The sequence below is a fragment of the Trematomus bernacchii genome, unplaced genomic scaffold (assembly GCF_902827165.1).
Source record: "Trematomus bernacchii unplaced genomic scaffold, fTreBer1.1, whole genome shotgun sequence".
NCBI lineage: Eukaryota > Metazoa > Chordata > Actinopteri > Perciformes > Nototheniidae > Trematomus > Trematomus bernacchii.
This window is the reverse complement of record NW_022987817.1, coordinates 495,352-508,207: the sequence shown is the minus strand read 5'-3', so window position 1 is coordinate 508,207 and position 12,856 is coordinate 495,352. Positions and strand designations below refer to the sequence as shown.

At 38.1% G+C, this 12,856-nt stretch overlaps 2 protein-coding genes across 2 annotated transcripts; both read left to right on the top strand.

The window, feature by feature from the left end:
* The first annotated feature begins 1,679 nt into the window (after positions 1-1,679).
* Positions 1,680-2,630, top strand: LOC117498833 (olfactory receptor 6N2-like). The gene has a single exon (XM_034150975.1). The coding sequence runs from the start codon at positions 1,680-1,682 to the stop codon at positions 2,628-2,630; it is 951 nt and encodes a 316-aa protein (XP_034006866.1).
* Positions 2,631-11,626: 8,996 nt separating this feature from the next.
* On the top strand, positions 11,627-12,577 carry LOC117498832 (olfactory receptor 6N2-like). Its single transcript, XM_034150974.1, has one exon. It carries the CDS (start codon positions 11,627-11,629, stop codon positions 12,575-12,577), a length of 951 nt encoding a protein of 316 aa, XP_034006865.1.
* Positions 12,578-12,856: the final 279 nt, after the last annotated feature.

Sequence of the window (12,856 nt, the reverse complement as noted above, 5' to 3'; positions counted from 1 at the left end):
GTTATACTAATGTTTCACCAGCTGGAGTCAGGTCTGTTTCTCCTCATGTTTCGTGTTCATTGTGATGATGTGTCTGCTGGGTTATGACTCATTTCACATATATGTATAACCACTCTTTAAATCATTGTTATTTGCTCATGCTTTTGTTTTAACAGGTGGATTCATGTCTGTTTCTCCTCATGTTTCGTGTTCACATACAGTCCATGGTTCACTGTGGTCATCTTTCTGCTCAATGGTATATTAATATGTTAACAGGTGGTCTTCTTCTCCTCATGTTTCGTGTTCATTGTGATGATCGTCTGCAGGTTTATGACTCATTTCACATATATGTCATATAACCACTCTTTAATAATTGTTATTTGCTCATGCTTTTGTTTTAACAGGTGGATTCAGGTCTGTTTCTCCTCATGTTTACTGGTCACATGTTCACTGAGATGCTGTCTCTGTCTGTACATGCTTCATTATAATCTACATTAATGGTATATTCATATTTTAACAGGTGGATTCAGGTCTGTTTCTCCTCATGTTTCTCTGTTTTCATGATATGTTAACATTCTTTAAATGAATGTTATAACTATTAATGTTGTGTGTATATATTAACATTATTGTCTAAACAGGTGGAGTCAGGTTCGTTTCTCCGCCTGCTTCACTGTGATCATCTTTCTGCCTTTTTCTGATTCATTATAAAACAATTAATACATGTACTTTATATTAATGCTGTTTATATTAATGTTATATAAATTGAAGTTAATGTTGAAACAGGTGGAGTCAGGTCTGTTTCTCCTCATGTTCGTGTTCACATGCATTCAATGGTTCACTGTGTCGACGCATGTTATATGTATTAATATTTGAACAGGTGGAGTCAGGTCTGTTTCTCTTCTTCTCTCGTGCTCCTTGTGATAATGTTTAATACATCACTTATAAATGTTATTTTGAAGTCATATGTATTCATGTTCTTTACGCTTCGCTGTGATGTGTCTGCTTCTTGATAAACAGGTGGATTCTGGTCTTTTTCTTCTCATGATGTTTCTCTGTTTTCATGATGAATTATATTTTAATATTCTTTAAATGAATGTTATAAATATTAATGTTGTGTACATATATTTACATAATTGTTTAAACAGGTGGAGTCAGGTCAGTTTCTCTTTATGTTCACCGTTATGATGTTTCTGTGTGTTCATGATTAATTATATAAATATCCTTTACATAGTCGTTAATGACATTATTATGTGTATGTTACTGTTATGTAAAAACATAATTGTTTAAACAGGTGGAGTCAGGTGTGCTTCTCCTCATGTGTCGTGTTCATTGTGACTCATTTCACATATATCAATGTCATGTTTCTGTTTGTGTTCATGATGCTTTGGCCTGTTTCTGATTCATGATAGATATTTATCATTGACTTATACATTCATGTTAAAGCAGATATTTTAGTATCTGATTAATTAACTGTAAATTCATATTCTATGAATACACGTTTTAAATAAGAATGTTAAATAAAGTGCGTTCTAAATATTCCTGTTTCATTATTCCTACTGTATATGTCAATGTGATATAAACTAATGTTATATCCTTTATTTCAATGTTTTCATAAATAATGTTAACAGGTTGGTTAGCTCTGACTTATTACTGTTGTTGTTGACCTGAGGTCACAGCGTGTTGTTTGTTGGGGTCTCCTCATGACGTCAGCAGGGTTTAACGTGACCTCGTCCCTGACGCTGGTCGGTTTCTCCTCGCTGTCTGGCCACAGCTCGCTCTTATTCTTCGTGTTTTTGTTGCTGTACCTCTTCGTGTTGTTCAGTGACTCTCTGGTGATTTATATCATCTGTTCGCAGCGAGCTCTTCACCGGCCCATGTTTGCCTTCGTGGCATCAGTTCTGCTGAACTCTCTCACAGCCAGTACCGTGTTTTATCCCAAACTTCTGTCAGATCTGTTGCTGTCCGGCGCCGGCTTGGTGCAGGTGTCCCGGACTTTGTGTCTGTGCCAGAGTTTCTGTGTTTCCTCTCTTGGTTCATCTAGCTTCATGCTGTTGTCGGCCATGGCCTTTGACCGCTACCTGTCCATCTGCCACCCGATGCACTACGCTGTGCTGGTAACTCCTGCCAAGGTGGTGCTGATGCTGCTTCTCTGCTGGATGCTGCCCCCCATTCTAGTGGGAGTCTCAACGCTGCTGGCTAGCCGCTTACCGCTCTGCAGGGTGCAGCTCAACAGGGTCTACTGCGACATCTACAGCCTTGTGAGCCTGAGCTGCGGTGGTGCTGCAGCGCAGCTGAGTGGATTATATGGTCTGCTGATCGCAGCAGTTATCATATTCCTGCCTGCCGCCTTCGTGCTCTTCTCCTACGCTAGGATCCTCTTCATCTGTCTGCGGCGCTCACGTAGCTTCAGCAGCAAAGCTCTACAAACCTGTCTTCCTCACCTGCTCGTCTTCTTTAACTATTCCATCAGCGTCTCCTTAGATCTGCTGCTCCGCCGCCTGCAGAGCAACAGAGAATCTGACTCCACCCTCATCACCTCCATCCTGATGATGCTAGTACCCACTGTACTGAACCCCGTGGTGTACGGACTGAAGTTAAAGGAGGTGTTCACGCATGTGAAGAGGCTGCTGAGGTGTCGCAGAGGCAGCTGATCCCAACTCTGTGTGATTGCTGTCGAGGCTATTTGTATATAACATTAGAAAGACTGATTCTTATTATTACATGATAAGCTTATTGTGCTCATTTTATGTTGCTGTGACTCTGGAATAAATAGACGTTTTTAGCTTGCAATACGAAAGTAGCAAGGTCAGGTGAGACACTGGAAGAATACAAAGAGGCAGTCAGAACAGGACATCGCTCCGGCCTTGAGCTTTGGGCGAGCTCCACTCCCACGCACAGGAAGCAGGGTAAATGGAGGATTCCACTATCCGTCTGCAAAGCAGCTTTAGCGAAAACAAATGACGTATGATGGCGACAGAGTAGGGAGGGACTTCCACACCCTTACGCAAAGAAAATATATTTCCCCATATATTAACTGTCAATATATTGCATTATTTTGTTTTCTGATTTACTGGTTAATTGAAAAGATTTAATAAAGGAAATCTTGCTGTTGGCTACACCAACTGATACTGATTAATAATCAACATGAAAAACATATTTATTCATATCTACAAAATATATTGAAGATATATAGAATAATATATTGTGTTAATATATTGCAATATATGGCATAATACATCAGTAATTGCCGCTTTCCATATATTGAGTAATATATGTAAATATATATAATATATTGGTTGTGTATATATGTGAACATACATTTACTATATATTAACATTTATATGGGGACATGTACTATATATATTCACAAATATATGGGGACATGTATGTACTATATATTCAGATTTATATGGGGACATGTATGTAGAATATATTCACAATTATATGGGGACATGTACTATATATATTCACAAATATATGGGGACATGTATGCGCTATATATTCAGATTTATATGGGGACATGCATGTAGAATATATTCACAATTATATGGGGACATGTACTATATATATTCACAAATATATGGGGACATGTATGTACTATATATTCACAATTATATGGGGACATTTATGCGGTATATATTCACAATTATATGGGGACATGTATGCACTATATATTCAGATTTATAAAAGACCATGTACGTACCATATATTCTGAACATGAGTGCAATATATGTTCACAATGAGGAGAAATGCATGTTCTGATAAAAAAAATCTTTCATTTCATTTCAAACCTTTATTTATGCAGGTGAATCCCATTGAGATCATTGATCTCTTTTTCAAGGGTGACCTGCTGCAAGTAGGTTCCACATGAATACATATAAACATAACAGAAAAACAAAAAAGGACATCATACAGCATATTTACAGTGACTACAGTTTACATAGCTAGTAACATTTACAGGTTCCAACAGTTTCCGATTGGATAGCATCTATCCTTGCTTTAAAAACATTTAGTGGAACCAAATTGCTCAGACTGTTCCAAGTTAGCGGAGCTGCACATCTAAAAGCTATCTTCCCTAAGACAGTCCTAGCAGTTGGCACATTTAATAAAATCACAGCATGCGATCTCAGGCAGTAGCCACTTACAATTCGCCGTGAGATCAGGGAGCAGATGTAGGATGGAAGTTTCCCTAACATGGCTTTGTATATAAAAATGTACCAGTGACTGAGCCTCCGTACAGTTAGTGAAGGCAAACCTGCCCTTGCATACAGGGTACAGTGATGGGTTAATGCTTTACAGTTTGTCACAAATCTCAGTGCACTGTGATAGGCGGCATCTAACTTGATCAGGCAATGGGCAGGTGCATTCATATAGATCAGATCACCATAGTCCAGTACAGGTAAAAAGGTCACAGTGACTAGCCTTTTTCTGGCCTCGAGCGAGAAACAGGACTTGTTCCTGTAAAAGAAACCTAGCCTAACCCTCAGTTTTTTAAGCAGGTTATTGACATGAAGTTTAAAAGTGAGACAATCATCAAGCCAGATACCAAGGTATTTGTAACAGGTAACCACTTCAAGTTTTATTCCTTGCGTAATTACAATATCTAAAACAGGCTCTGGTGTCTTTTTAGCTTTTGAAAAGAGCATTACCTTGGTTTTATCAACATTTAAAAGAAGCGTAAGCGCTGAGAGCTGAGTCTGAATAATGAGAAGCTTAATTTGTTTTTTTCTATCAATGTGTAACAGTTATCAAAATACTCATTAAAAGAAGGACAAGGAAAGAATAAAAGAAAAGGCCTATAAACAACACATTATGTAATGACTCAAGAACATTTTCATGTAATTATGTAATAAAACCCACATTTTGTAATAATCTGCTGCATTCTGTAACAGCCTGAACGCAATATAAAATACATTTCCCTGCATTTTGTAATAAATTATTACATTTTGCAATGGTTATTACAAAATGCGTGAGTTGCCCTTTTAAAAAACTGTAATATTCATTATGTAACCATAACCAAACTGTAAATATATCCCAAAATTGATGTTGATATACATGTTGGCTAATGAATATGGTAACACTTGATCTAGTTTTGGCCAATGAAAGATATTCTACTGAAATATTTTTAAATTATGAGTAAGGATGATTCATGGTTGAATAAATAAACAGTTGTAATGTTATTGTTTGCAACTCATTTTGTAATAACCACAGCAATATGTAATAATATATTTCAAAATGTGGCGACATGTATTACATATTTGCATTGAACTTGTTTACTACATAATGGGCAAATTATTACAAAAGGAGGTGTTATTACATAATGAAGGGAAAATGTATTACATTTTGTATAGGTATAGTTAATAAATGATGCATTGTTATTTCATACAGGGCCAAAAAGAGCAGTCTGTTATCCTATTTAACAATCTTGTTTTTTGTTTCACCTGGTGACAACTTTAAACATGAGCTGATCACTCATTAAAACAATGTCCGGAACAGGGCCAAAACAGTCTTGTACCCTATTTGATCGTCAATCTTGTTTTTTTCGTGCCTTTACTCACAAATTCTTGTGTTAATGGATGTTCTTATATCTGATGTCTTGGTCCCTGGATGGTGGTTTACTACAGCATCTGTGGAACAGAACAATTACAAATAATTAGAAGTTCACAAAAGACAGCAGGAATTATAACAATATCCATAATATCTATATTAAAGCATGGGCTGGCTTGGTGAATAATGTGGGAATACAAATAGTGGAAGAATAGGCTTTGTACATTTTCGTCTGAGTGTGGCGCTACTGGTTGGTATATTTTATGGAATTTGGACCAAGCATCTGCATCTGTGACAGTTCTGTTTAAAACTTTTTTAAATGTAATTTCATTCATCTTTAAAGGTGGGGTAGGTAAGTTTGAGAAACCGGCTCGAGATACACTTTTTGTTATATTCCATGGAATGCTCTTAACATCCCGATAGCAATGAATATCTGAAGTGCTTTGACAAAAGATCCATAAAGAAATATCATCTGTGGAAGCCGTAGTACTGTAATAAACACGACCAATCATTTTAGCCGGCCCGGCTGAAATGACTGGATGGCCTACCTGCCTGTCAGCCTTCCATCTGTGCACAAACTTATCTCGTGCCCTCATTGGTCATGTGCGCGTTTGTGTGTGTTGGAGGAGGGGCTCTGTAAGGAAGTGGCAGATTTTCTCCGGCTGTGTATTTTCAAATTCTAGCGCACCCAAGCTGGTTTCTCCAAAATTACCTACCCCACCTTTAAAAGACTACTTTTATTGAATGAGAGTTTTACCTAGCACAATGAGCCTGGGGGGGTGGGAAGGGAGAACTGGGCCTCGGCATCGGCAGGAGTTGTAGTCGCCTATGAGTATTAGAATTTAGATGAACAAAGGCATAGAAAAACCCTGAAATATGTACTGACACAAAGCTACAACCCTCGATTTTGTAAGTAGTAGTAGTAAATACATACGTATATACAATATACAACAATACGCATAGTGCAATTAGCAGTACCAGTAATAAAATAACTGAATAAATAGTAGTAGAACCTTTATTTAGCCAGGAAAATCAATTAAGAACAAATTCTTATTTACAATGATGACCTGACAGGAGGCAAAAGGCGTCCTGAGGGGATGGGGTTTGGGAGGAAAAAAATAAAAAGACAGACTCCGGGCACTACAGAACCCAGGAGACAACACAATGACACAGAGCAGAGATGACAGGCATAGCAGTTAAACATATAACATCTCTAAAACAATATTGCTGTGGTTCAATCTGTCATTAAAATAATATAGAACATTCATCCATTCAATCATTCATTCCTTCATGGCAAGGATAACTACGCTGAATAGTGAATAAAGTGATATGTGAAAAGTAAAATTACAGTGAAATTAAATTACAGTGAAATTAAATGACAGTGCGTTCCTCACCACTGCGATCTGGCTCCTCTGTCCTCGTGTCTTTTGGGTCTGATTCCTCACTACTGATGTCTGCCTCTCTGCATGGGCCCTCTCTCCTTATTTCTTCTGCCTCAGTCACCACTGCTATCTGGCTCCTCTGTCCTCTTGACTTGTGGTTCTGCAGGCTTACTTCGACCTATGAATTTCAACAATGCTCCTGTAAAATATATAGATATATAGTATTATGGATCAACATTAAAATAACATACACTGGAGAGCAAAATGTGAAATGCCATTGACTGTAGGCTACATATTATCCACACAATTGTCAGCAGGGGCAATAACAACTAAAATGTGAACTAACTTGAATGCATTAGTCCACAACACATAGCCTAACTAATGTTAGCCTACATAGTTACTAACATCAGAACACATAGACTAACTGTGGTTACATTACTTAACTAGCTCATCATCTTCACCAGTCAGAAAATGTCCGTTAGCCGCGGGGCTAGTTTTCGCTATGTTAAACTCCATTGACTTATGCTAAAATGTTAGCGATCTAAAGGTCCGCTATTTTTGGCTGTTTTGGGTCGACTTCAGTTGACTGTAACATCGAAAATCTTCGAAATTGAATGTTCACAAAGCTGCGGACCGGTTATACACTTATACACGAGGGAACTAACATAGCTAATTTAACTAACGTTAGCTAATGTAGCTGTTGTAGTGCCGAGAGACGGGACATACGGATTAAGCAACTAGACTACTTGTAGTGTACATGCAGAATTATTTCAATTTAAAATAGTTTTAAATGCTCACACACATACCTGACTCTCGTGCTGTATTTTCCTCTCGTTTCTTTTTAATTTTCCGTTTCGAAGCACCTGATGAATGCTTTCTCTTTGACACTCAGCGACAGAATCAACAGACAGAGGCGGCAACGCAGATTTGAATCTGCCAATCAGATCAATCTATTGCTGGAGAGGGGGGGGGCCTCCCCGAAATCTGTGAGATTGATTGGTGATGATCACTGGCACGTAATGTGTCCAATGAGAACGTTAACACGTTTTAGAGAGTTATGTTTAGCGAAGATGGAGGTCAGCCACTGTCAGCCGGAAGTGGCGCATTCGAATACTGTTTGGGCTGTCTGCCGTGGATGGGCTGCATTCCACTCCAAATAGCCGGTCGGCCGTAATATTTGCATATATGCATATATATATATATATATGTGTATATATATATATGCATATTTATATATATATGCATATATATATACACATATATATATATATGCATATATATAGATATATGTGTATATATATGCATATTTATATATATATGCATATATATATATATGCGTGCATATATGCATGTATATATGCGTGCATATATGCATATATATATATATATGTGAATATATATATGCATATTTATATATATGCATATATATATATATATGCGTGCATATATGCATATATATATGCGTGCATATATGTGTGTGTCTATATATATTTATAAACTGTATATTATTTTCCATCATTCAATGGACAATTTGTACTTTTTTAATATATAGGCTACCATCAAACATATGTTCATATATAAAGTGGGTAACTATACAAAACGAAGTGAGATAACTGTTTATGAATATCTATTCAATTTTATGTAAACTTGTGTAACTCATGAAAGATAAATGAGTGTTTCAATAAAACTATTACATATAAATGTGTAGTGCAGTTTTTGTTTTCATTGCAATATATTTTTTTTATATGTATCAATATATAGCCATACATGGTCCATGCATATATTGCAATATATTAAAAAATATAAGGACTACTTTCCCATATATGGAAATGTATGATCCAGTATATTGTATTATATTTACCAATATATTACAATATATTTTTGTTTCATAAGGGCAGGCCAGCCGAAGGTTGATTGGAGGATCGTGTTGCCAAGAGACTTTTTTCTAAGTCTGTGCACCTACCAAAGAGAACCAAGTCTAAACCACGGCATCTCTTCATCTAGTCTTGACCGATCATAAATGTACGGGCAACGCTCTGTGTAATAAAATGTATTGACGCTCGAGGTTCGGGACTCTTTCCAGAAATAGACTGACAGGTTACAGCTCTGCTGCCTGTGAGTTCTGTGACCGGACGGAGTCCTTGGCCAAGTGAAAATATATCTTTTGCTCTTTTATAATAAATAGTTAACTTAGAAGTTGTTTTGTCTTTCCTGGAATCTTGAACACAACACCGCCTCAGTCCAGCTATGTTCACCTCTAAGAGCTGATAAGCCATCCAATGTGAAGTTGGAGCTAAACTGGTTGGATTCTGACAGCGAGAACAGAGCAAGGGGACATTTTCCATGATTAAGTTTAGACCCTGACTCCGAAGAGATTCTGTCCATATTAAAGAATGGCTTTTATGTTATTTATTCCATTAGAAATGTGTTTCACGTCTCCAGATAATCCATTAAAAATACTTAACAGAACAAAGACTCCTATTAAAGATAGGTTTCTTACATTATTCAAATGTATGAATGTATTTGTGCTCTGACATGTGACACAGTAAAGTTGGTGTATAATGAGCTCCATGGAGGACGAAGGTTGGTGATAAAAGCAGCATCACAGCTTCATGTTCACTGAGATGCTGTCTGTACATGCTTCATCATATCTACGTTAATGTTATACTAATGTTTCACCAGCTGGAGTCAGGTCAGTTTCTCCTCATGTTCACTGAGATGCTGTCTGTACATGCTTCATCATATCTACGTTAATGTTATATTGATGTTTCACCAGCTGGATTCAGGTCAGTTTCTCCTCATGTTCACTGAGATGCTGTCTGTCTGTACATGCTTCATCATATCTACGTTAATGTTATACTAATGTTTCACCAGCTGGAGTCAGGTCAGTTTCTCCTCATGTTCACTGAGATGCTGTCTGTACATGCTTCATCATATCTACGTTAATGTTATACTAATGTTTCACCAGCTGGAGTCAGGTCAGTTTCTCCTCATGTTCACTGAGATGCTGTCTGTCTGTACATGCTTCATCATATCTACGTTAATGTTATACTAATGTTTCACCAGCTGGATTCAGGTCTGTTTCTCCTCATGTTTCGTGTTCATTGTGATGATGTGTCTGCTGGGTTATGACCCATTTCACATATATGTATAACCACTCTTTAAATCATTGTTATTTGCTCATGCTTTTGTTTTAACAGGTGGATTCAGGTCTGTTTCTCCTCATGTTTCGTGTTCACATACAGTCCATGGTTCACTGTGGTCATCTTTCTGCTCAATGGTATATTAATATGTTAACAGGTGGTCTTCTTCTCCTCGTGTTCATTGTGATGATCGTCTGCAGGTTTATGACTCATTTCACATATATGTCATATAACCACTCTTTAATAATTGTTATTTGCTCATGCTTTTGTTTTAACAGGTGGATTCAGGTCTGTTTCTCCTCATGTTTACTGGTCACATGTTCACTGAGATGCTGTCTCTGTCTGTACATGCTTCATTATAATCTACATTAATGGTATATTCATATTTTAACAGGTGGATTCAGGTCTGTTTCTCCTCATGTTTCTCTGTTTTCATGATATGTTAACATTCTTTAAATGAATGTTATAACTATTAATGTTGTGTGTATATATTAACATTATTGTCTAAACAGGTGGAGTCAGGTTCGTTTCTCCGCCTGCTTCACTGTGATCATCTTTCTGCCTTTTTCTGATTCATTATAAAACAATTAATACATGTACTTTATATTAATGCTGTTTATATTAATGTTATATAAATTGAAGTTAATGTTGAAACAGGTGGAGTCAGGTCTGTTTCTCCTCATGTTCGTGTTCACATGCATTCAATGGTTCACTGTGTCGACGCATGTTATATGTATTAATACTTGAACAGGTGGAGTCAGGTCTGTTTCTCTTCTTCTCTCGTGCTCCTTGTGATAATGTTTAATACATCACTTATAAATGTTATTTTGAAGTCATATGTATTCATGTTCTTTACGCTTCGCTGTGATGTGTCTGCTTCTTGATAAACAGGTGGATTCTGGTCTTTTTCTTCTCATGATGTTTCTCTGTTTTCATGATGAATTATATTTTAATATTCTTTAAATGAATGTTATAAATATTAATGTTGTGTACATATATTTACATAATTGTTTAAACAGGTGGAGTCAGGTCAGTTTCTCTTTATGTTCACCGTTATGATGTTTCTGTGTGTTCATGATTAATTATATATATATCCTTTACATAGTCGTTAATGACATTATTATGTGTATGTTACTGTTATGTAATTACATAATTGTTTAAACAGGTGGAGTCAGGTGAGCTTCTCCTCATGTGTCGTGTTCATTGTGACTCATTTCACATATATCAATGTCATGTTTCTGTTTGTGTTCATGATGCTTTGGCCTGTTTCTGATTCATGATAGATATTTATCATTGACTTATACATTCATGTTAAAGCAGATATTTTAGTATCTGATTAATTAACTGTAAATTCATATTCTATGAATACACGTTTTAAATATGAATGTTAAATAAATGTGCGTTCTAAATATTCCAGTTTCATTATTCCTACTGTATATGTCAATGTGATATAAACTAATGTTATATCCTTTATTTCAATGTTTTCATAAATAATGTTAACAGGTTGGTTAGCTCTGACTTATTACTGTTGTTGTTGACCTGAGGTCACAGCGTGTTGTTTGTTGGGGTCTCCTCATGACGTCAGCAGGGTTTAACGTGACCTCGTCCCTGACGCTGGTCGGTTTCTCCTCGCTGTCTGGCCACAGCTCGCTCTTATTCTTCGTGTTTTTGTTGCTGTACCTCTTCGTGTTGTTCAGTGACTCTCTGGTGATTTATATCATCTGTTCGCAGCGAGCTCTTCACCGGCCCATGTTTGCCTTCGTGGCATCAGTTCTGCTGAACTCTCTCACAGCCAGCACACTGACTTATCCTAAACTTCTGTCAGATCTGTTGCTGTCCGGCGCCGGCTTGGTGCAGGTGTCCCGGACTTTGTGTCTGTGCCAGAGTTTCTGTGTTTCCTCTCTTGGTTCATCTAGCTTCATGCTGTTGTCGGCCATGGCCTTTGACCGCTACCTGTCCATCTGCCACCCGATGCACTACGCTGTGCTGGTCACTCCTGCCAAGGTGGTGCTGATGCTGCTTCTCTGCTGGATGCTGCCCTTCAGTCTAGTGGGAGTCTCAACGCTGCTGGCTAGCCGCTTACCGCTCTGCAGGGCGCAGCTCAACAGGGTCTACTGCGACATCTACAGCCTTGTGAGCCTGAGCTGCGGTGGTGCTGCAGCGCAGCTGAGTGGATTATATGGTCTGCTGATCACAGCAGTTATCATATTCCTGCCTGCCGCCTTCGTGCTCTTCTCCTACGCTAGGATCCTCTTCATCTGTCTGCGGCGCTCACGTAGCTTCAGCAGCAAAGCTCTACAAACCTGTCTTCCTCACCTGCTCGTCTTCTTTAACTATTCCATCAGCGTCTCCTTAGATCTGCTGCTCCGCCGCCTGCAGAGCAACAGAGAATCTGACTCCACCCTCATCACCTCCATCCTGATGATGCTAGTACCCACTGTACTGAACCCCGTGGTGTACGGACTGAAGTTAAAGGAGGTGTTCACGCATGTGAAGAGGCTGCTGAGGTGTCGCAGAGGCAGCTGATCCCAACTCTGTGTGATTGCTGTCGAGGCTATTTGTATATAACATTAGAAAGACTGATTCTTATTATTACATGATAAGCTTATTGTGCTCATTTTATGTTGCTGTGACTTTGGAATAAATAGACGTTTTTAGCTTGCAATACGAAAGTAGCAAGGTCAGGTGAGACACTGGAAGAATACAAAGAGGCAGTCAGAACAGGACATCGCTCCGGCCTTGAGCTTTGGGCGAGCTCCACTCCCACGCACAGGAAGCAGGGTAAATGGAGGATTCCACTATCCG